Source organism: Phyllostomus discolor, chromosome 4 (genome assembly GCF_004126475.2).
Source record: "Phyllostomus discolor isolate MPI-MPIP mPhyDis1 chromosome 4, mPhyDis1.pri.v3, whole genome shotgun sequence".
In the NCBI taxonomy this organism is placed as follows: domain Eukaryota; kingdom Metazoa; phylum Chordata; class Mammalia; order Chiroptera; family Phyllostomidae; genus Phyllostomus; species Phyllostomus discolor.
In genome coordinates, this window is record NC_040906.2 from 115,785,341 (window position 1) to 115,809,063 (window position 23,723).

At 50.8% G+C, this 23,723-nt stretch overlaps 2 protein-coding genes across 5 annotated transcripts; both read left to right on the forward strand.

Moving 5' to 3' along the window:
* Positions 1-4,676: 4,676 nt before the first annotated feature.
* Positions 4,677-11,720, forward strand: PTCRA (pre T cell antigen receptor alpha). The gene is made up of 5 exons (XM_036024098.1): positions 4,677-4,977; positions 7,918-7,977; positions 8,432-8,752; positions 9,750-9,794; positions 10,422-11,720. Exons 1-5 carry the CDS (start codon positions 4,920-4,922, stop codon positions 10,967-10,969), a joined length of 1,032 nt encoding a protein of 343 aa, XP_035879991.1. The 5' UTR covers positions 4,677-4,919; the 3' UTR covers positions 10,970-11,720.
* A 1,249-nt stretch (positions 11,721-12,969) lies between these two features.
* Positions 12,970-20,846, forward strand: CNPY3 (canopy FGF signaling regulator 3). Of its 4 annotated transcripts, XR_003684387.2 has the most exons (7): positions 12,970-13,305; positions 17,067-17,190; positions 17,691-17,748; positions 17,847-17,943; positions 19,329-19,451; positions 19,675-19,792; positions 20,133-20,208. XR_003684387.2 is itself a non-coding variant. In XM_028509065.2 (6 exons), the coding sequence occupies exons 1-6, from the start codon at positions 13,149-13,151 to the stop codon at positions 20,351-20,353; spliced, it is 996 nt and encodes a 331-aa protein (XP_028364866.1). In that variant the 5' UTR covers positions 12,977-13,148; the 3' UTR covers positions 20,354-20,846. The 4 variants fall into 4 exon arrangements, 3 of the variants coding, with proteins under 3 accessions (XP_028364866.1, XP_028364868.1, XP_035879993.1); XM_028509065.2 differs by having other exon boundaries at positions 12,977-13,305; positions 17,691-17,943; positions 20,133-20,846; XM_028509067.2 differs by lacking the exon at positions 17,691-17,748 and having other exon boundaries at positions 12,982-13,305; positions 20,133-20,846.
* Positions 20,847-23,723: the final 2,877 nt, after the last annotated feature.

Genomic DNA, 23,723 nt, shown 5'->3' on the forward strand with positions numbered 1-23,723 from the left:
AGGAGCTCAGGGAAGGAATTCAGCTCCAGGATCTGACAGCAGCTCAGGATATCCGCCCCCTGCCCTGAGGAAGGGCCTCTTTAGGACCAGCTGGAGAGCCTGGAAGGAGGGAACCTGTGTGAGAACAGACAAAGAACGCTTCCAGCCAGACCTCTGGCCAGGGAGCTGAGGTGGGCCAGTGCAAGGGCCCGAGGCGGCCCAAGTGATCAGTGGGGTCTCCACTTTCCTCTCCTTGGGAAGGTCTTGAAACCAAAAGAGGCCAGCAGGCTTCTCCCCACCTGTAATGTGGTGAGGGAGCCGGGCCAAGACCTCCCCAGGCTGCAGGGCAGGAGAGTCGTTAGGGACACCTGCCTGCCTCCCTCCTCCCCCTCCCAGCAGGAACCCACAGCTGGGCCGGGCAGCGCCTGGGAACACGTGGCGCCCGAGGCTTCCAGGCTGCCCTGCAGGGAGGGGGCGGGAGGGAAGCGCTGGCTGAGAGGTTCCCTCAGGACATCTGAGAGTGTAATCGACATGATTATTATTTTGATTAAAATAATAAAAAAAAATTGAGTGAAGCTAGCCCCAGAATACAGAAATTGGAGCCCAGAAGACATGAACCTGCCCATGTAAAAGAAATTAACATGTAATAAAAAATGTTTTCCAAATAATGGGGACAGGAAGGATCTTTCAGTTAATAATCCTGGGATAATTGGTTAGCTCTTTGGGAAAAAACTTCAGATGCACATTTTTCATTCACCAAAATTAATTCCTGATGGCATTAAATTGGGGATAGAGGGAGCAGGGATTAAACTACAGACACACGGAAGGACAATAGAAGCGAGTCTCCTACGGTTCTGTAAAGTGGGGGAGGGGGGTCTGCTAGGCTTTAAAGTCATGAGAGAAATCCCAATAGGGCAGATGGATATGTGGGTTCACACAAAACAAAAAACTGCAGGTTTAGAAAAGAAAAATGAAGTTAAGAGTCGTCAGTGAATCGGGAAAGGCTCCAGCCAAGTGCAGAGCACAAGGGGGCTGGCGTCCTTAGGGAGCGAGAGTTCCCACCGCGACGCTGGGGCTGCAGAAGGGCAACGCACAGACCGAACAGGGGAGGGAACGACTGAGTGGGAGAATGGTGTTGTGATCAGAGAGGGGATGTACCACTTTTAACTAAACTAGGGTTTTTTTCCCCCAGAAATGCCAAATGCTGATGGGGCGAAGCCGGCCTTTAGTGCATTGTAGTAGAGTATAAGTTAATACAGCAGATGTGTGTCAGGGAGCCTTAAAATACAGAGGCCTTAGATGCTCAAAATCACTAATCGTTAGGGATATGTAAACTGAAACCAGACAGAGCCCTGGTTGGCTAGTTCATTTGGTTAAAATGTTGTCCCGATACTCCGGGGTGGTGAGCTCACTTTCCCATCAGCGCACATGCAAGAATCAGCCTGTGAATCCATGAACAAGTGGAACAACAAATCAATGCTTGTCTCCCCCTTCTAAAATCGGTAATTAAAAAACATTTTAAAAAACATAGTGAGGTACCACTTCACACCCATTAGGGTGGCCACTATCAAATTAAAATAAAAAATAGCCCTGGCTGGTGTAGCTCAGTGGATTGAGCTCGGGCTGTGAACCAAAGGGTTGCAGGTTGGATTCCCAATCAGGACACATGCCTGGGTTGTGGGCCAGGTCCCCCGTGGGGTGTGCTCGAGAGGCAACCACACACTGATGTTTCTCTCCCTCTCCTTCTCCTTCTCTTCCCCTGTCTCTAAAAATAAATAAACAAACTCTTTAGAAAAAACAAAATTAAAAACAAGTGCTCCAGCAATTCTACTTCTGGGCGTACACACGAGGGAGTGGAAAGCATGGCGTGATGATGTGTCCGTGGCCCACATCCACAGTGCTGGCATTCACAGCAGCTGAAATGCAGAAGCAACCACTGAGGAATGCGCATTGAGAAATGCGTGGATAAGAAGCAAAATGTAGCATATACAGACAATGGAATATTATTTAACGTTAAAAAGAAAGGAAACCCTAACACAGGCTACAACACAGATGAACCTTGGTGACATCATGCTAAATGAAATAAACCAGGCACAAAAATACAAATTCTTTATGGTTCCTCTTTAACGAGGTAGTCGAATTTACAGAGACAGAAAGATGATTGCTAGATGGCCAGGCGTGGGTGGCAGGGCAGGGTGGGGGTGTGGGGGGCCAGGGGTGGGGGTGGGGGCGGCTGGGTGGGGGAGAAGGTATGGGGAACTGGGTTGTTTAGCAGAAGCCGCAGTGAAGGTGCTCAACGCCCCTGCGCTGTGCGCTTCAAAATGGGTAAGAGGACGAATTTTATGTTATGTGTACTTTATTTACTACAACTTAAAATTTTTAAGTTAATTCAAAACATCAAAGGCCTTTAAGCCAATAATTTTAAGGAAAATTCTTTATGAGCAAAGACATATCCATTGCCCTAAACTGGAAAACCCAAATGTTTAACAATAAAGGAACAGCTGAACAAACTATAGTACATCTGTAGTTTTCTTTTTAATAATGTTTTATGTTGTGATTTAAAATAATACAGATTCACTGTAGAAAATTTGAGAAATAAACAATTCTAAAAATGAAAATAAAAAACTATCCAAAATCCTAACATGCAGAGATTACATTTCTAACATTTGGTCTGCTTCCTTCTAGGAATAGTTATATCTTTCTTATACAAAATTGGGAATATAGAGTCTACTTAGATTTGTATCCTGTTGTTTCAACTTTCTGTGTATGTAAGTATGTGCACACACATATGAAGAGGGGGTGGTTATGACTTCTTACTATGCACTGTAGATGCTCGACATCGATACGACTTACAGCGAAACGGCGTGTTGGGAAACCAGTGTTCCCACAGGCTAAGTGACATAAACAAGGGTTGTGTTCCTGTGGCATATTTCTGGTCACAAAAGCATCACAAAAATTCTAAGACCCAAGACACTTCTAATGTTAAACGTTGACATAAATATGAAGTATACATAGGTTTTAAAAAGATTAGTAAAAAACAAATGAGATAATTATTTTCCAGCCTGCTTATTCCAGTTCAGAGTCACAGTTGGCCAGAGACCATCCCAGCAGCCCAGGGCACCAGGAGGACAGACACCCCGAACAGGCCACTGTTCCATTGCAGGGCGAATCTCGGGCACCCACACTCACTCAGACTGAGACAACGTAGACACCCAATTCACCCCACCTTTGGGATGTGAGAAGAAACCTGAGTCCCTGGAGAAAAACCAGGCAAACTACACAGACAGTGGCCCCACCAGAAAACAATTTTATTTCCTCATTAATGTTATAAGGAAACAACATTGAACGAACAGTATTATTCAAGAACGTGTTGTATAAAGAATGGTGCTAAATCCTCTCCGCAGTTTATCGTGTTTAAATATCACAGGACCCTTTGAGGTATTGCCATCCCCATCGTAGATGAGGAAATTGAGAATTAGGGAAGTAAGTAATTTGGTGAAAGTCACACGACTCCTGAGTGACCTAGTCAGGGCTGAGAGCCAGGCATGCTGCCTTCGCAACACACTCTCTGAACCAAACTCTATCGTGTATCGCCTGTCATGAAACACTCTTTGGGGGGGGGGGCGGTGAGGGGAGGTAGAAGGTGTTATAGGGGATAAACGGTGGTGGAAGCAGACTTAGGGTAGTGAACACAACACAATATATACACATGATGTGTTCTAGAACTGGGCACCTAAAGCCTATAAAGCCAATGCACCACAGTAAATTCAATAAAAAAGTGAAAAGAAGCCCCGTCTGGCGTAGCTCAGTGGATTGAGCGCGGGCTGGGAACCAAAGTGTCCCAGGTTCGATTCCCAGCCAGGGTACATTCCTGGGTTGCAGGCCATAACCCCCAGCAACCGCACATTGATGTTTCCCTCCCTCTCTCTCTCTCTCTCCCCCTCCCCTCTCTAAAAAATAAATAAATAAACTCTTTAAAAAAAAAAGTGAAAAGAAAAAACAACCTTCTTTGAAAACCTGATTTGAAGCTGCTGCCTAATATTCACTAATACAAATACACTGAACATGAATTCATGTAACCCTTCCCCTAGCATCGAACAGTTTAGGTTGCTTCCAGTTGCTTTTTAAATGTAACACTTCAAAGAACAGTTTTGTGCATAAATCTTTGTCTTGTAATGACCGAATCTCTTATTAGATCATTAGGGTATACACCCTAGGTGGGAAGTTTTAGGGTCTAAATGACACCTAGCTAAAATTGTGGAGCCATTGAAAATGTCATTTATAAAAAGTTAATTTTTTAAAGGGGAGGTTTATGTGACAGTGCAGGGAATATATGGGAAATCTTTGAACCTTCTGCTCAGTTTTGCTGTGAACTTGAAACTGTTCTAAGAAAAATAAATTCTGCTTCAAAGGGGCGGTGTGATAACATGGAAATAAGTTCACCGGGCTGTTTGGCTACAGTAGAGCCAACCATCAGGAGACAGTTCAAGCCCTGGCTCTGCCACCTGCCAGCTTCATGGCCCTGGGCAGGCCACTCGGTCTCTCTGAGCCCCAGGTGCCTCACCTGTGAGACAGAGCCCACAGCCATTGGGCGGACAGAATGAAGTGCTGTGTATTAAGTCCTTGACATACTACCTCACGCTTTGTGTCCTGTAGATGGCAGGGCCGGTGACTGGGAAAAGGCTCTTCAGAAGGGAGGGAGTGTGAGCACGCAGCTCCTGCTGTGGGAGGGGTGCCCTGAGTTTCCTGGCCCCGTGAGAGAGAATCAGGTTTGGGGGCTGGGGTGGAGTGGGAGGGGCCCCTCGAGAGGGAAACGGCTCCGTGGTGGAGCAGCTGAGGTGCAGCTGGGCCTGTGGCCTGGGAGGCAGTCTTGTGGGTGCCTCCTCCCCCAGCCCACACCTCAGGTCTGCAGCTGTGTCCTGCCTCCTCTCAGGTGGGCCATGGCCGGGACTTGGCTGCTGCTTCTCCTGGCCCTCGGGTGTCCAGCCCTGCCAACAGGTGAGTCCCCTCCCTGCATCCTTCTCTGTGCCCTACTCCTCTGCCCCAAGCCCCACTCCCTCTGGGCCTCCGGGTGTGGGTGAGATGAAGGGAGGCAGAACAGAGGCCTTTGGGGCCACCTGGAGAGGGTCTCACCAGAAGGCCATCTTCCCCTTCCCCATCGTACTCTGCCTCCCAGCTACCTTGCTCGGGGGTCCCAAGTCCTGCTCCCCTGAAGCCCACAGTGTTTGCAGGGAGAGTGGTCACCTCTTGGAGGTACAGAGAAACAAGAGCAAGCTGGATGGGTGTCCATGGGCGTCAAGGTGGGGTAGCCAGGGCTCTATTATGTGATATAGGGTGATGGGATGTGGGCAACCTGGTAAGGTCCTCTCCTGTCCTTCCAGTCCAGGTCTCCTGCCCTCAGCATGCCCTATCCCAACAGGGCTCAGAGTGTCTCCTGTCCACTCCCAGCTCCCCCTTATTAATGGCTCTCAGGAGAAGTCCCAAGGCCTCCTTACTTCCCAGGTACACTTATCCCCAGTCCTCCAAAGATCAATGCTACAGCTAAAGGACTCAAATTTTGAGAATTCCAGCTTAATCTAGAAGCATATGAATATTTGCACATGTGAGGTGAGGGAAAGTCCTTGACTGTTGAATTAGGACATCTTGAGCTAAAGCTGGCCCCCAGCGTGCCACCAGCTCTTCCCCCTAAGGAGACAAGCTGCACTGATGTGGAACAGGGCATGCCCAATGCAGGAGGCCTGAGCTCTGGCGAGGAAGCAGCCAGGGTGAGGAGGAGCAATCCTGGGAGGCTTTGTGGAGGAGGTAGATGCTTAACTTCACTTGGGGAGTGTCTCTGTCCGTGTAACTGAAAGGCTCTGGTTGTGGATCCTGGAGCTCACACCCAGCCTTGTTTGCACCCTCAGTTAGTGATCCCTTCCTAACACTGGTGTTGATAATAATATGACTACTCGTCTCCACAGTGTTTCACGTTCATGAACTTTATTCTTCACAACACTCTTGTGGGGCTGGCGTTATCAACCCCACGCTATTGATGGGATCTTTAGACTCAGTATATTGAGTGAATGAGACAAACCAACTCTGTCCGAGGCCACAACCCAGGCTTGGCCCACCGTGTTACTAGCAAAATCTCAGTCATTCTTCCAGGTGGAGTGACATGTGGGATCTGGAGTCAGAGATCATTCAAATCTTGAGCAGGCTACTTACCACCCGTGTGCTACTAGGTCGGTTATTTGACCTTCAGGAAATCTCACATAAGCACCCCCCACAACCCCACAAGGTACCCTGGCTGCCTTCCTGCACCCTGGGCGTCTCTTTGCCCTTGGTGCACTTAATCACAGCTTTAATTTGTTTGGAGGTTTTCACCTTTAAGGTTTAATTTACATGAACAAATATCCAACTATTCAAAAATAACATCTTTTTTTAAAGATTTTACTTATTTGTAGAGAGATGGGAAGGGAGGAAGCTAGAGAGAAACATCAGTGTGTGGTTGCCTCTCACGCAGCGCCCACTGGGGACCTGGCCTGCAACCCAGGCATGTGCCCTGACTGGGAATCGAACTGGCGACCCTTTGGTTTGCAGCCGGGGCTCAATCCACTGAGCTACACCAGCCAGGGCCAAAAATAACATCTTGTTATATGTTAAATGAGTCCTCTTTGCTGAAAAGAATAAGTTTGTGGAAAATTAGGGCTATTAGGGAAAATATAGGACAGAGGTTTGCAGGGTCTATAGGACTTGTTTTTGTTTTTTTAATTATGAAATAGTACAGACATGCCCTTTAAATAGTGGCTTGTACAGTACATGAACTATATCTAGGCACGGCTGGTAAAAAACAAAACAAAACACTGCAGCCCTGGCTGGTGTGGCTCAGCTGAGTGGAGCGTCATCCTGTGCACCAAGAGGTGGGGGGGCCAGTTCCTGGTCAGAGCACACACCTAGGTTGCGGGTTCGATCCCCGTTCAGCATGCATATGGGAGGCAAGCAATCGATGTTTCTCTCCCCCTTCCTTTCTCTCTGAAATCAATAAACATACTGTATTAAAAAACACACACACTACAGACTTACAGAATAGAATCTAGAATAATATAATAAACACCTGTACATACTCCACCCAGATTAACAAATGGTTAAAATCCTGCCTATTTGAATCAAACTTATATATTTAATTATATTTATTTTTTTATTTTTGAGAGTGTGTTTATTAAAGCTGGGGGCACTGAAATGAGGAGGGGCTTAGCATAGAAGCAGCAACAGGAGCGCCTGGGTGGGGCTGCCTCAGCTCACTGGGAAGTTTGAGCCAAGGGGCCTTGGGACAGGCTCAGGGGGTCAGCCCAGGGGGAGCTGTGCCACTCACTGCTCCCCAGGTTGCAAGTTTCGTGGGGACCCTTAGAGTTTAGGAGGTGCGTGCCTATGGGGGAAAGTGAGTCGGGTGTTTGTTTGTTTATATGTTTAAAGATTGTGTTTGTTTGTTTGTTTGTTTTTAGAGAGGGAAGGGAGGGAGATAGAGAGAGAGAGAGAGAGAGAGAAACATCAATGTGCGGTTGCTGGGGGTCATGGCCTGCAACCCAGGCATGTACCCTGGCTGGGAATCGAACCTGCAACACTTTGGTTTGCAGCCCGAGCTCAATCGACTGAGCTACGCCAGCCAGGGCATATTTATTTATTTTTAAAGAGAGGGGAAGGAAGGGAGGGAGAGAAAAGAGTGTGCCAGAGAAACATGGATGGGCTGCCTCCGGCATGTCCCCAGCAGGGGACCTGGCCCACGAGTTAAGCGTGTGCCCTGACTGGGAATCAAACTGGTAACTTTTCGGTTTGCAGTCTGTGGGATGATGCCAACCCACTGAGCCACGCTGTCAGGGCTGGTTTTGTTTTGTTTTGTTTTGTTTTTAAAGAAACAAAAAAGTTACAGCTACTTTTGAAGCTCCTTTGATCTCGTTCCAGATCACGTTTCCTTGCCTTCCTCCCCAGAGGCAACCTCTTTCCTGAGGCTGGCACAACAAGGTATGGTGTGTTTATGCATCTGCTGTTCTTCCATGAGACTGAGTTCCGTGAAAGCAGGGACAATATATCGATTGATGTATCCCCAGTGCCTTGCACGGACAGGTTCAAATATGATAGAGAGGTGATGAAAAGATGGAATGGGTGGATGAACAGATGGACAGATGGACCGATGGATGGATGGACATAGAGATGGAAAGTAGAACAGATGTAGGAAACATGGGTGAGGGAAGAAAGGATGGATGAGCAGATGGGTGAATAAAAGGATGGAGGGAAGGAAGGGTGTTTAGATGGAGAAATGCAAGGAGAGAGGGATGGTTGAGAAGATGGACAGATAGATGGGTGGCGAAAGGACAGATGGAAGCACAGAGACCTACAGTGAGAGGCTGGCCTGGGCGGGGGTGCAGGGGGAGGCATGGACAGATCCAGTCCCCGACAGGCACGTGCTTTCTTACAGGTGTGGGCAGCACACCCTTCCCCTCTCTGGCCCCCCCAATCACACTGCTGGTGGACGGGAAGCAGCAGATGCTGGTGGTCTGCCTGGTCCTTGATGTTGCTCCCCCTGGCCTTGAAAGCCCCATCTGGTTCTCAGCTGGCAATGGCAGTGCACTGGATGCCTTCACCTACGGCCCTTCCCCAGCCTCGGACGGTACCTGGACTAGCCTGGCCCAGCTGTCCCTGCCTTCTGACGAGCTGGCATCCTGGGAAACCTTGGTCTGCCACACCGGGGCTGGGGCTGGGGACCGCAGCCAGAGCACGCAGCCCCTACTGCTGTCAGGTGGGGATGGAGCCTGGGGCTCTGTGGGTGCTCCCTACCTCTTTCACACACCCTGGAACCAGGGCATGGTGGGAGGGAAGGCAGGGCCACGCCATGGTGGCATGAAGGGTGTCCAATGCCAGCCATCTAGATGAAGTGATGCCTGGGTCCGGGGCAGGGTCACCTCGGGGCCCTGAGTCCTGGGATTTGCAACTGTGATATCTCGCTCAACTCTAGCCTCTGATGCGTGACTTCTGAGAGGTAATAATGCCTCCTTTCTCCTGGGATTGAGGTATATATCAAGGCGTATACATATATTTGTATGTACATATATACACACACGTCTAAATATATATAGATATAAATATATATATATACACCCTATTACCTAGGGCTAACCTCTCTCTCTATATATGTATATATATCTAGGATTAGTATCTATGTATGACCCTATATACGACACCCTACCTATTAGAACTAAACCATAATTAAATAATAAAATGCTACCACTTACTTAATCAGTGTTACTCTGTGCCGGGCACTATTGCAAACACTTTACATTTATGAAGTAGGTCATATAATTTTTCTCATTTTACAGGCACAGAGAAGTTAAGTAATATGTCAAATCCGACCATTATTATCACTTTATTAATAACCAGATGACTGACTTCCTCTTTTTTGGATTATGTTAGTTTTGTGACCTTCCAAATGGCAATGTGTGTTGAACAAATGCCCTGCCTTCCAAAGAAGGCTGCTGAGAAGATCCATTCCATGTCTAAAAGTGCTCAGGCACCTCAGCCTTGGTGGGGGCGGAGGGGGAGGGGGGCAAGGGGGGACAGAACCGGGGACAGAGGGGAGTGAGGGAGACCTGGGCCCCGCTAGGACTTGCAGCGAAAGAGCTCAGGGCTCCCACTGCTGGCTGATTCCTCCGTGCACCCAACATGCCAAGAACACTGCAGTGCTTGGGGGCTGGGGCACAGCCCACCCCAAATCTCACTCCCTTCTCCTTGGCTGGCAGGAGAGATTCCCTCAGCTAGGACCTGCCTCTGGGAACCCCTTAGAGGTGAGTACTGGGGACCAGGACCTCGGGCTCTCTTGGGCTCTGGCCTGACGCGTCCTACTGGGGGGGTGGGAGGTGTTCCCTCCGAGGCTGCCTTGTTGGACAGCCAGGGCCTCTGTCCACCAGTGTGGGAGATCCTCTGACCCCAGCCCAATTCCTGGACACCAAATGGGAAGCACAGGTGAGAGCAGACAGAAGGGTTCTTGAAGCTCTCCTTGGACAGCCTAGATGAACAGTCTCAGCATCAGAGCCTTGGGAGACTCTTGGGAGGGTGTCTGGGTGGTGGAAAGTCCCACCACCCGCTGGACAGAGAGTCACCAATCGGGTTCTCTTCCTGACCGAATAAGACTTTTGAGCTGGTTCCTCTTTGCACCGAATGCTGATTCCTGCCTGGCCTACATCCCCCTGGTTTTGGAGGAATAAAATAAAATAAAGGCTAGGCACATATTTGTTATTGTTACCAGTAAGAGTTGAGGTTAGACACCAGGAAGGACTTTCCCTGAATTTGGGGGACGTCGCAGAGGAGGAGCAGCAAGAGCAGAAGACAAAGCCCTCTTATCGGGTGAACGCTGGGGGCGGCCGGTTGTGAGGAGCCCACAGGATCTCAGCCTCTCCTTCTCCCTCTCGCAGGGACTCCCGACGAGGTGCTGCGGCTCGGGGCGTTGCGGCTGCTGCTGTTCAAGCTGCTGCTATTTGACCTGCTCCTGACCTGCAGCCGCCTCCGCGCCCAAACCGCCGCCTGGGGGCACCCGCCTGGGGAGTCCCGCCCGCTGGACCCCGGCTTCTCCACCCGCGCCCTGGGCCCGCAGTGTCGGCCGCTAGCAGAACCCTGCGCTCGCACCGACTGGAGTCACCGCAGTGAAAGGGGCATCGCAGGCCAAGGGCAGCCTGGGGCTGGCCGTAGGGTTCACACCTGCCCTCCGGGTCCCGGTCCGCATCCCAGCAGGAGCCCAGTCTGGGAGGAGGGGGCACTCTCCACCCACCCAGCCTGGGCCTGGTGCTCAGGACCCGCGCCCAGGTTCCCTACCTCCTGCCTTGGAAGATTTGTGTGTGACCTGTCTCCTCCCGCAGCCCGGAACTTCCTGGGGGCGAGGCTGTCTCCACCTTCCGACGGAGACCCTTCTGAGAGAAAAAGCTGCATGTCTCTCATCAGACTGGGAGCCCCTGGAGGGCTGTGACTGACCCAGGCACTGGGACCTGTGAGGTGAGAACTATTAAAGGAGAATTTAAGCGGCACAAGCAAATTAAAGAATATATATATGTATTTTAATTCATGTCTTCTCTGGGAGGAGGGAATTTAGCAGATTTCGAGGGGGCAGAAATCTGGGAAGGCTGCCCTGGGGAAGAGGGTTTACTGAGGGCAAGACCCTAGGAATTGCAGAGTGGGGCTAGGGGTTGAGGAGGACTCTATCCCTCCTCTGTCTCCTTGCGCCACAGCCAGGCATGGGACAAGGCCCCTTCTGTCTCCTCACCCTGGCCCAACGCATCGCCTTGAGAGGTCAGGGCAAGGAGCCCAGGAAGCCATGAACAGGGCCAGGATCCCAGAGTAACGGGAGTCTGTCCAATGCCAAGAGCTCTGATGGTAATTCCAAACTTACACATTATGAATCAGTTAAGGGTCATTACTCATTTCACAAACATTCACTGAGCAACGACTCTGAGCCAGGCACTACAGAGGTTTTTGTTTTGTTTTGTTTCCTAAAGAGGGCTTTTGCACTGACAGACTATGAGGCTCCCAGAGTGGAGTGTAACCTGCGTGTCCCACGTTTCTCCAGCACTGCCAGGAAATCCAGCCTTTCCCAGAGGTTCCTCTCAGTAACCAGCCCCAGAATCTCTGGGTGCTTTCACGTGAATCTATATGTCCCCTGGGCAACACAGGACATCTACTGGATAAATGGTGCTACCTTCACCTTCCCCCAAGGTGTAGGAGGAGAACTATGCTCTAACACTGCCCACCCCCCATGTGGTGTCAATGACACCTCCAGCTTCTTGAGTTTCTGTGCCCTCTGAGCTGCTGGCCCATGAAAACCCTCAGTCTCCTCCACTGCCCACCTCTCATCAACCTGTAGGAAGATTCCTCCACTTCTTTTTGGATTATTTGGGGTGGGTGGGAGTGTCCCACAACCTCGAGGGATGAATCTGTCCACCATGCCCACAGGGCCTGCTCCTTCCCTGACACTCAGACTGAGAAGGGCGGAGGCTGGGTCAGGGAGGGGGCACGTCTCGTCACAGCCTCAGACTTTATCCAGTCATCACCCCTTCCCAGCTTTCAGTCCAGATGCTGAGCTTCTTGCCTCAGTAAATGTCCTCTCATTCTGGAAGCAGGGTTTCCCTTAGCTTCAATACCCCTCTCCATTTTGTTCCAATTACTCCAATCCTGCCCTGCTCCGGACTATAAATCCCCACTGACACTGGCTTAATATTATTTTCCAGGAGGGCTCCTGGGCTCCTAGGTATTAATAAATGAAGTCCTTGACTTCTGGGAACTCAGAATCCAAAGAAATAAATAATAGGGCATTAGAGGACTAACGTTACACACTACAAAGAAAGTTAATGCGTTTAATTTTTACAATCTGCTCGATGAGCTTTAAGTCCATTAACCTATCTGAACTTCCAAGCAACAGGCAAGACTTGAGTAGCCGCTTAGAAGGATCACTTGGTGGTCATATAGCTAGAAACTGAGGCTCAGGTAGGAAGGGATGTGTTCTGAGTTCTCACTGGGACAAACCTAGGGTCCTTGGGCACTAAGAAAGCTATTTAAAGGCTGTTTGAGTCGTCCTCGTCTCACTCACAGCGCCTACCAGACTGGCTGGCAATAAAAATAATAATAATAATAATAATAAAATTTAAAAACGGGTGCTCAGTAAGAGCTCTCGCTGCATTATGGCCCCAGCAGGGAAGTGACGTGAAAGCAGACGGAGAAGGCAGTGAAGACGACTTTCCCCAAGTCATCTAGGACCAGCACGCCCCACCCCCGCCAATTCAGGCCCTGCGGGCTGCTTCCTATTCCCGTGTTTTAGTCCCCTAGCCCCTCCCAGAGCCTCCGTTAGGGTATGGGGAAAGATGTTGCCATTGGTCACTGAGGACACCATCCGCTCTTTTATTGGTCCAAACCTAGAAAAGATCATCCTTTCATTTGTTAGAGGACGAACCCCGAAAAGCCCATTGGCTGCGCAGTCCATCGGCCTTCGTCGGCTCCGGAGGCGGGCGCGGCGGCTGGAGGAGGGTGCGGGCCGGGGCTCCCCGGTGCCCGGGTTAAGCCGGGGCACGTGTGCAGCGCCAGAAGCGGCTCCCAGAAGCCACCCAGCACGCGCAGCCGTGGGAAGCGCAGCCCTCCGAGTCGGGTCCCGCTGGGCCATGGAGTCCTTGCCTGAGCCCGCACCCCAGCCTGGGACCCGCAGGCTTCTGCTTCTGCTTCTTCCCCTGCTGCTGCAACTGTCCACCCCGGAGCTGGGCCCGAGCCAGGCCCAAGCCGAGGAGACCGACTGGGTTCGGCTGCCCAGCAAATGCGAAGGTGAAGGGGCGGGGCCCACGGGAGTGTCTTGCTGGAGGGGCAGGGTTTATGGAGAATACTCTGGTGGTGAAAGGTGCTGCTGGCTCCCGAGCAGGTCTCTCCATTCATTTAACCTACTGTGTGCCTAGCTCTGTGCGGGACGCTGGGGATACAGGGCTGGGCGAGAGATCAGGTCTCAGTGCACCTGGAGCTCACAAATCGTTTAGAAAAACAACAACAACAACAACAAAACAAAGCAAAACCAAACCAAACCTAGTTATCATCCAGGGTAGTAGGTGCCGCGATAGACGAGGTACAGGGCTTTGGGGGCCGGGTGAGGAGCGCTAGTTCTCCCGCTCCCAGAGATGGGAAAGGCGGGGCGTAGAGAGAGGTCAGGAAAGGCTTCGTATTAGAAGCACAAGAGTAACTAGGAGTTAGCCTGGTGAAGAGAAGTAAAAAGGGAGGGTCCCACTCAGGAAACGACAAGTGGAAAGGCCAAGTTTGAGGAACTGAAAAGATTCGTATGACTACTGAGGGGAAGGAGAACCTGAAACCCCCCTCTTCGTGCCCTCAGCAAATGAAATCTAATTTGCATAGTTGGCTGTCTCCCTCACTAGCTTTGAGCTCCTTGAAAACGGACTTTCTCTCAGGTATTTTTTGAATAAATACAAATAAATGGGGGACTGTGGATGTGTGTGAAGGAAGGAGGAGGGTCTGAAGCCTAAGGAGTAACTTTAAGAAAAAAATACAGCTTGGGAGAGCTAGGTGAAGGAGGGAGATTTCAGGGATATGGAAAAAGGGAGCATCCTGATGCCAGAGGGTAGGATTCAGAGAGAGAGAGAGGGAGAGAGGGAGAGAGAAGTGCTGGCACACACAGCAGGGACTCAGGACTGTGAAGGGCCTACCCGGTCTTGTTTATTCTTTTTTTTTTAATTGATTGATTTTTAGAGAGAGAGGGGAAGGGAGACAGAGAAACATCAATGTGTTTCATTTATTTATACACTCACTGGTTGCTTCTTGCATGTGCCCTGACCGGGGGTCAGACCTGCAACCGTGGCATATCAGGATGCTGCCCTAAGCAATCAAGCTGTCTGGCCAAGTCAGGGCTACCTTTTCTTCTTTCCCTCCATTCCTCCTTAGGCCTTTATGGTCAGTCACTCCTTTCTTTTCACCTCCCTAACCCCAGGCCATCCAGAAAGTTGACTGTGTATCTGTTTCATCCCAATTCAAAGCAGGCAGCAGACCAGATGTTCCCTGAGCACTGGGAAGGGCGGGGGGGGGCTGTTGTGGGACACACAGACCTCCCGTGGGCGAGATTAAAGGGGAGATGCCTCAGAGCTGGGCCAGCTTCACCAGTATGCCCTGGTGCGCAGTCCAGCCGCACCCTCTCCCGCTGTCCCTTGAACTGGCAGGCAGAGGTTTGTGCCTTCCTTTCACTCTCCCTCTAGTCCTAACGGACATCCTTTGGAGTTTTCACTTCCTCTTCTCTGTTTTCTATGTTACACTGATACCAAAGCGCCCCTACTGTTTCTCTTATTATTCTCATAGCCTAAGAAGCTCGCATTTCTTTTTCTTAGAGGTATTCACAGACTCATAGAATGATAGAACTGGCAAGGATCTTTGAGATTATTCTTGTCCAGTCTTATTTTGGAGGTAACTGGTAAAGGTTACTTTAAAAGGGATTTGCAGTCACAGGAAGGCTGGGCAAATTCCAACCCTTAGGCTTTTCTTAATAGTGTATTTACTTTTCTTGATCATTGTTCCACCGTTATTATTAAATGCTGACTGCATCTGGCCCACAAAGCCTGCCTCCTGGCTCAGTAGCCTGACTGGAACAGGCTCTGGCACACAGGAAGGAGAACCTGCCCAGAAAAAGAGTAGGTAGATATCCGTGGGGGTCTGGGGTCTGTGCCATGAGTCTCCTTGAAGTGATTTTGGGCGGCATCCCCAGAAGGGGTCTTAAAGAATTAAGGTTTGGAAGAATTGAGTAGCAAGATTGTGGCTACTGAGTATAAGAGAGATGAGTTGATGGGTTCCAGCCTCCTGAGCCTAGAATACTGCATGTTGAGGTGTGGGAGAAGGGGGCAGAGGAGCTGGGAAAATGATGGCCTGGCACAGAGTACAGGACAGAAAAGGGGAGGGAGCCCAGATGGTCCTGGATGGAGAGCCAGGGAGCTGAGACACCCTCGATTCACTGCGGACTCTGAGATCACCAGCTCTTATTTTGGAATTTTTGTGTATTCCAAGTTCTCCAAGCCATCTAGTAATGTATGTGTTATAAAATTTTACCAAGCAAGCCTCCAGGGGGTGTATTCATTTTAGTGATACACTGGTTTTCTACCTAACTCTGCTGTGTTATAACAACGCTGATGGCATTTAGTCTGCAGACCATATTCTGTTCAGATGCATCAGAAGCTGGTCAACCACAAACACAGTCTCTCTCGGCAATATTCACCGTGTATCTAACACATACAGAGTCCCAGACTGGAGGAATACCAAAAAAGTCCAGGCCGTGATGCTCACTTTGGGCACTCGTGTAGTCTAATTGGAGAGGCACGTGAAATGACCAAAGGCCCTTGGTAAGAACATGGGTTCTGCACAGTCTCAGAATGAAATTAAGAGCAAGTGGGATTTGTTCAGAAGGGCTTCTTGGGCAGAGGGGCTTTTATGGTGAGGTTGGGAGCGCTGGCAGGAAAGCCTCAAAGGCCCTAGAGGGCAATAAGCCCTTTCCTAAGGCCTGAGGCACCCCACACTTCAGTGATGGTGCTCCTTATGCCATCACTGAAGTGTGAAAATTATTTGTTTATACTTCTTTCTGCTCCATTAGACTGAGTATCTGAAAGGGAGGAACCTTGTTTTTATTTCTGTGTTCCCAGGCAGTGCCTGACACATGGGAGTTGCTTAATAATTATTTGTGGAAGAGTAAGAGGAAATGAGGAAATAAATGTACAGAAATAGTAGAAACAAGGCCTGTGGAGGGAATTGAACAAATTAACTTCACAGGGATAGAGAGCTGGGGTTGTCACAGCATATGAAACCCAGTGAAGAAACAGTCATAATAGACATTTGGGGGACAACTGGGGCAATTTGAATGTAGAGTAAGTATTAGATGATCTTGGGATTATTGTTAATTTTCCAAGTATCAAAATTGTTTCATGAGTAGGTAGAAGGTCCTTGTTCTCAGAAGGTGCACGTGACGTATTTAGGGATGAAAGATGGTGATGTCTGCAGTGTTCCTAATGGTTTAGCAGGAGCAGTGTATCCAGTGTGGGAAAATGCAGGTTTACCATTGTGAGTATGCAAAACAGTTATTCCTGTGTTATTTATTGTAATGACTATAAGTCTACTTGGCCCGCCCCGTACACAGTTGCTACATTATCACATTGTTGTATGTTACATATTGGAGAGAGCCATTGGTGCATCATTAACCATTGTTGAATATGAATGGAAGGTATATATTCGTTGTACTCTTTCAGCTTTTCTGTGTGTTTGAAAACTGTAAAGGAAAAATGATTGTGGGGAGCAAAGGGGCAGGATGGAGCTAGGAGAAATGAAGTGAGTGCGGGATAAGGGCCAAGAGTGAGCATGGGGCCATGGACCTTGAGGCCAAGTTTCACCCAGTGAACGCCATTCGGTGGTCTGGTGCTAACCCCTTCTCTGCGCCGAACACGGACTGACTCAGCCCATTCTGGGAGAGGCATGCACTTAAGTCTGTTTTGCTGGGAGCTGGCTGCCAACAGACATGTGTACTCAGTAGGCTGTTCTGTGTCTCCCTCCCCCAGTGTGTAAATATGTCGCTGTGGAGCTGAAGTCAGCCTTTGAGGAAACTGGCAAGACCAAGGAGGTCATTGACACAGGCTATGGCATTCTGGACCGAAAGGCCTCCGGCGTCAAATACACCAAGTCGTAAGTGAACGGGGACCCACTGGCCTGGCCTGCTTTGTTCCTCAAGCCTTCAGCAGCTTGGAGCTCCTTTCTCCCTTCTAGCCAGGCAGACCCACCACAGGGAGGCAGTTCTCACCGAGACCTGAATGTGCACATTGGTTCTACCCTGAGCTAATTGGACGGCTTTCTTCCATCCCTTAACCTCTCTGGGCTTCAGATTCCTCGTCAGTAAAAGAAGGACTGTTGGACCTTATCAGTGATTCCCAAACTCTTAGATTTCATAGACCAGTGCAATTTTAAGAATACTGGTAACATACGATTACCAACTTTTACTTTTTGCCAGGTATATTAAAAACAAAAAACTTCCATCAGCTATGATCATCCTTTCAAATGCAATATTTTAACATCAAACTTTTATACATTTTACTTTATAAAAAAAAATCTACTGACTCATTGAGCTTTAAAAAAAAATTCCTTCCAGTAGAGCTGTTAAAATTTTGTCTCTCTGGTCTGTGTTCCAGCATTTCAGAGCACCCAGACCAGATGACCTATCCTCCTTCCAGCTCTGACTTCCCATTGGTGAGATTCGCAGGTGTTGGGGTAGCAGGGCTGGAGGGACGGACGCTGACCTGCGGGGCTGGGAGGGGACTCAGCCCCTTGCGCTGCTGTCTCGGCAGGGACTTGCGGTTAATCGAAGTCACTGAGACCATTTGCAAACGGCTCCTGGACTACAGCCTACACAAGGAGCGGACTGGCAGCAACCGGTTTGCCAAGGTGGGACTGGCTTGTCCTTCCTCCTGCTGGGCTCAGCCTGCGTGTGGCTGAGCGCGTCTGTCGGCGTGGGTGCGATTTGCAGATCCTGCCCGAGGAGCTGCCCTTCTTGGCTTCTTCCCATTCTTCGGGGATTGCTGTTCGCACCCCTCCTCTGCTGGGTGGCCTGACTTTTCCATGGCAGTAGGCACATCTGTGATGGCCTGGGCTTGCCTGTCAGGGTCCTGCTTCGGTCTCAGACAGGCAGAAATGCTCCCAGGCGCAGCCCCCAGGAGGACCGAAAGCACATGTGCGGGAGATGTCAGACGACCCCTAGTGGGCGGTGACTACTGTTCCTCCTCTGGCCCGCAGGGCACCCACCCCGACCTCCCTGGGGTGCCTCTGTGCCATTGAAGGCGTTTAATGTGTGGATAAATGCGCCTCTCCCCGGGCAAGGAGCTTTTTACAGCACAGCGCACATGTCTTCATCTCTGCATCTTCGGTGCCTGGCACATTTCTCTGCAGAAGTCCCCTCCTGGCAAAGGGGATAAGTCAGAAACCCCTGGGGAACCCAGAGGGATAGGGTCAAGCAACAGAAGTCTTAGGTTTTATCTTTAAAATTTGTATGCATTTTGTACCCTAGTTGGTGAGAAATTAATGTTTGCTTTAATGGGAAAAAAATTTAAAATTATTTTCCATAACAAGAAAATGAGAAGCAACCTGACCATCCACCGGTAGGGGAGTGGTAAATAAATCGGTGTGGCCATCCAAGGGACTGTTCCACGCCTGAAAAACCAAGAATGGGGTAGCTCTTCACCAACTGAACTAAAATGATCTCCAAGGTGTGTTATTAAATTTTAAAAAGGCAAGGTGCACAGTAATGATTCATTGCTGCTTGTGTAAATGTGCGCGTGGAGGAGAGGAGGGTGTATTTGTACACATTATCTCTGGAAAGATAGATAGTGTGGCATGTCTGGGAGAAACCTAGGTAGCTGGCAGAAACGTTTTTATAGAGCAGAGAGTCTTTCCTGCCTTGCCTATGCCCTCTTCCCACCACGGAAAGACACCAGCCCTCGGAAGAGGGCGGGGAGTGTGCCCAGCCACAGTGAGGAAGAGCCGAGACAAACTTATTTCCTGGAAAAGGAGTTCTTGTTCAAAGGGCCTGGGGGCCACCACAGGTCTTTTGGAAAGGGTGAGGGGTGGGAAGGCAGGACAGGTGTGTGTGTGTGTGTGTCTAGGGTTAGGGGAGGTAGGCCTAAAAGAGGGAAGAGGAAGGAGAGGTCAAGTGTGACAAGCCTGGGGGGTCTTGACAACTCAGAGCGAGGTCCTTGGGCTTCCGACACCACCTGGAGAGGAGGGCTGGGGGCGGAGGAGCGACCCTGCCTCTCACGTCTGGCTGCCTCCTCCAGGGCATGTCAGAGACTTTTGAGACGCTGCACAACCTGGTACACAAAGGAGTCAAGGTGGTGATGGACATCCCCTATGAGCTGTGGAACGAGACCTCTGCAGAAGTGGCGGACCTCAAGAAGCAGGTACAGGCCGTTCGGCCCTCAGGGATGGGTGAGGGTTGGTTCCACTGCTGAGGAAGGCCACCAAGAGTTGGGGGACTTTGGTCCTTTCACCTGTCTGGCTTCAGTTTCCTCGGGAGAATCACAGCCACCTGCCCGCCTTGCGGTGGGTTGTGGGGCTCAGCTGAGCTCCTCTGGACGGTAGTCGATACTGAGCTTTGCCAATTCTCGGTGTTGTGGTTGACAGTGCGACGTGCTGGTGGAAGAGTTTGAGGAGGTGATCGAGGACTGGTACAGAAACCACCAGGAGGAGGACCTGACTCAGTTCCTCTGTGCCAACCACGTGTTGAAGGGCAAGGACACCAGTGAGTCTGAGCAAGGGAGCGGGCAGGGGGGTCGGCCTTCAATTTCATCGTTTGCTTTCCCTCAGGAGAGGTGGGTGGGCAGAGGATGGAAAAGAAATAAGAAATAGAGTTCATTGTAGGATCTCTGCTCTCGGGGAGCTTGATGTGACAGGGCAGGGTAAAAGGCACCAACACCAGGTGCAGAATAACATGCAGAGAACTCAGGTGCCCCCGGAGGGGCCCGGGGGCCACAGTGAGGTGGAGGTAGTGACGTCGGGCACCAGTTCCAGTTGCTACTCCCCGAGCAGTGCTCCCCACCCAGGAAACCAGTCTGTTGAGGGTGTCTCTCCTCCTCACCCAGGTTGCCTGGCAGAGAAGTGGTCTGGCAAGAAGGGGGACACAGCCACCCTAGGAGGGAAGAAGTCCAAGAAGAAGAGCAGCAGGGCCAAAGCATCCGGTGGCAGCAGCGGCAGCAAACAGAGGAAGGAGCTGGGTGGCCTCGAGGGAGACCCCAGCCCCGAGGAGGATGAGGGCATCCAGAAGGCATCTCCCCTCACACACAGCCCCCCTGATGAGCTTTGAGCCTCACCCAGCACCCCCTGAACCAGTACCCCTGGCACAGAAGTTGGAGAATCTGGGGCATGGCTCCAGCAGGCAAAGACAGATCTCCCGGCCTTGGGTCCTCCCTGCCTCCTCTGTGTCCTCTTCGTGTCGGAGAAAGACACAACCCTGGGAACAACTCGGATCGGCTGCAGTCTGCCCACACCGGCCTTTTCCCTCCAGCAAGCATCTCTGTCTCATCGAGGCTTCAGGCAGGCCCTGCGATTTCAGGACCGCCAGGGACTCCAGAGTTAACTCAGGAGGGCCAGGTGTTGCTGGGCCCCAGGACTGGAGCCCTCCGGCGCGTGGGAGGAGGGCACGCCTGGCTTTATTGCCCCTCACTCCTGCCCCCACAGGAAAGCAAGACTACAGGCCCCAGCTCCTCCTCTGCTCACCCTCCTATGGACACCTTGTGCTCTGCCGGGTCCTCCCCAGGGCTCACAGAGTAAAAACCTTTTGGCCTTTTCTGTTCTGATTTCTGAGTCACCTTCAGCCCCTCACCTTCCAGCCTTGGGAGCTGAGGATGGGAAGGGCCCAGGCCATTGAGGGGTGAAGGATGGGCATGGGGTGAGGCCCAGCACAGTGCTCCAGCCCCTCCCCTTGGCTGCCCTTGGTCTCCCTGAGCTCCCCGGGACACGAGGGGCATCATTTGTGCCCTGGACGCCTGGCTGCCCTCACTCCCCTCCTCCTGCCTCTCCTCTCCCCTCAAGGCTTTCTCATTCGCTGTGTAGTTTACTGGTGACTCCACCAGCTCCTGCCCCTCGTTCCCATCGCCATCTGGCCCTGCCTATTGGTCTTGAACCTTGTTCCCTGATTGATTACTCTGCTCCAGTGGTTGTTCCTGGAGCCTAAAAGGGAGGACACCCCAGTCCTCCAACAGCAGCTGGTTACATCATGTTTCCTGGGAGCCACAGGGGACAGGAAGGCTGGCCTCTGGGGAGGAGGGGTGGGGCTCAGGCACCTGCCCTGAGGGTAGGAGTTGGGGCTCACAGTAGCAGTGGTGAGGACAACTGCATATTCCAAGTGTGCGTTCCCCCTACAGTGTGCTTGGGGACTGGGTGCTATAAACTTTGTATCGTAGAAAAGGAAACTGAGGCTCAAGTCAAGCGACCTGAGTCCTACTGTTGCTCAGTGCACAGCTGGCGCACAGATTCTGGTGTTCAGGCTGCAAGCCCAGCTGTTGTACTCCTACTACCACACAACTGCTGGGGTGCCGTCCCCTGGCCTCTGGCACGAGCGGTGTGATTCACATCGAACTGGTTTGGTTTCGTTTGTTGGCCTCAACCCACCTCCACTGACAAGCCTCTTTTTTTTTTCTCTGAAAGAGAGAGAGAGAGAGAAACATCAATGTGTGGTTGCTGGGGCCTGTGGCCTGCAACCTAGGCATGTGCCCTGACTGGGAATCGAACCTGCGATGCCTGGTTCAACAAGCCTCTTTTAAAAGGAAAATGAGAAGCAGCAGTTTCTTCTTACAGAGAGGGCATGGTGGAAGGTCCCGCCAGCACAGCGCCCCCATGGGGTCTCCTGCCAGCACCCACACTGAGGCTTCCACATACTAACTGGCTGTGCCCAGTGGGCAGGAGGGGATGCACTGCTGAAGTGCCCCGATTCTTCAGCTCTGGGGTCTGAACTCCTGGGGTAAAGAGCCCCCTCGCAGCCTGGGCTCAGCCCTTCCCCTTTCTCAAGGTGGGGTAGCCAAGGCTGGAGACAGTGGAACAAACTGACTGGTGAAGCTTAGAGCAGGTGCTTTATTTTCCTCCAACTTTCAAAAAGAAAGACATAATTTTAATATTACTTAGCAATATGTTAAAAAGTAGCCAGGCAGGCGTCCGTGTTAACACAGTCATACACTCTAACAGACTGGATGGTGAGCACTGAGCGGGTGTCGGTTTTGAACTTTCTCACTCTGCAGGGATCTTACATAAGCTGGGGGGTCAGCCACAAACAGCATGACCTGTACACTCTGATCAGTAGGTTGTAGAGATTGAAGCATTCCTGCTCCGCCCACCTGCTTAGAACAGGTTCTTGAAGGATGACACTTTTTTGGTCTAGCTTCCACTGCTCCATCTGCAGGGCTGTTGGACCCCGTCCTCAACTTTGTTCTGAGCATAGGAAATGACGGTAGGGTTCAGGGCTGGAGAACCATTTGCAAACGCCTGAGCTGTCTAGGGTTTGATGGCCAGTCTCCGAGTCCCCCATTCTGTCACTAACCTGAGCCCATAACACCAGTGCCTGGCTTACGTCTGTCCCCAAAGTTTTATTGATCCTTAGGATAGGGAGAGACAAAGATCTATCCACTTACCGGGGTGTTGGCCCAGTGGCCCAATCCCAGGCCAGGCCCAGACCAGAGGGCAGACAGCGATGTGACTGCTTTGCTCTTTGACCTGTGGCTGCCCTGTGATGAGAACCCTCTCCCTCCTCCCAGCCCCCTCAAGGGCAGGCATGTTGCATACTCACCAGCACTCCAGCAGGCAGCTTCCCCAGCTCAGCCTAAAAAAAGGCAGGAGGCAGGGCTCCAGCTTGCCAGGTTTTTCTTTTCCTCTCCCCACCCCACACACACATACAAGCCTTTCTGAATTTGAATATTGCTTCCCATTTTCCCACACCCCTTCCTTCCATAAAATAAAGGGACTGCCTGAGCTCAAGTTAACCTGATTTCAGCCCCCTTCTTAAAAGTCCTATTAGAATAGGGCGAGAGAGTCCCCTGGGATGCTTTGTTAACATACGGATGTCTGGGCCCACCTCAGATTTGCTGGAGACCTAGTTGGAGACCTAGGAGCTGGCACACTTCACAAAGATCTCTTATGGTTACTAAGATGAGGCCAGCTACAACCCATTCCACCAGCAGGAACCTGGGGTGTTGTGCTCAGAAGGAGCAGGGCTTCACCAAAGTCACACTGTCAGCGTCTCATCCTCAGAAACACCTCAGAACGCCAGACAGGATCTGTCTCTGTTGAAGACTTCCATCATCCAGAATCAAAGGCTGACGGACAAAGCATAAGGCCAGTTCCAACTCAATGACTGAAAGAACCATAGACTCAAATAGGTGAGTCTCAGGGGTTGGGCCCCTGCATTCATTTTAAAGGGCAGCTCCTAGAAGGCAGACTCCTCCACTTCAAAGTCCATGGGTGGTATTTCCATTCAGCATCGTTTTGCAAGTTAAAAAGTGGTGCTCTTCACACCTTTGACTTCGGTCAGAAAGATATTTTAATACAACTTTTGTTAAAATTAGACACTTGATCACCAGAATTTCTGCCAGAAGAGTGTAATATACAAACCCATGAGGTCTGTGACATGAATGGCAGCCCCTTAAAGAAGGAGCCCTGGTGCAGTGCACAGCCTACCCAAATGT

Bases quoted from the DNA above. Each gene is read 5' to 3' on its own strand.
- PTCRA (XM_036024098.1), top strand. From the start codon at position 4,920: ATGGCCGGGACTTGGCTGCTGCTTCTCCTGGCCCTCGGGTGTCCAGCC. The intron at 8,753-9,749 runs GTGGGGATGGAG...CTTGGCTGGCAG, and splicing joins GCAGCCCCTACTGCTGTCAG to GAGAGATTCCCTCAGCTAGG. The intron at 9,795-10,421 runs GTGAGTACTGGG...TCCCTCTCGCAG, and splicing joins CCTCTGGGAACCCCTTAGAG to GGACTCCCGACGAGGTGCTG.
- CNPY3 (XM_028509065.2), top strand. From the start codon at position 13,149: ATGGAGTCCTTGCCTGAGCCCGCACCCCAGCCTGGGACCCGCAGGCTT. The intron at 17,191-17,690 runs GTAAGTGAACGG...TCTGTGTTCCAG, and splicing joins GGCGTCAAATACACCAAGTC to CATTTCAGAGCACCCAGACC. The intron at 17,944-19,328 runs GTGGGACTGGCT...TGCCTCCTCCAG, and splicing joins GCAGCAACCGGTTTGCCAAG to GGCATGTCAGAGACTTTTGA.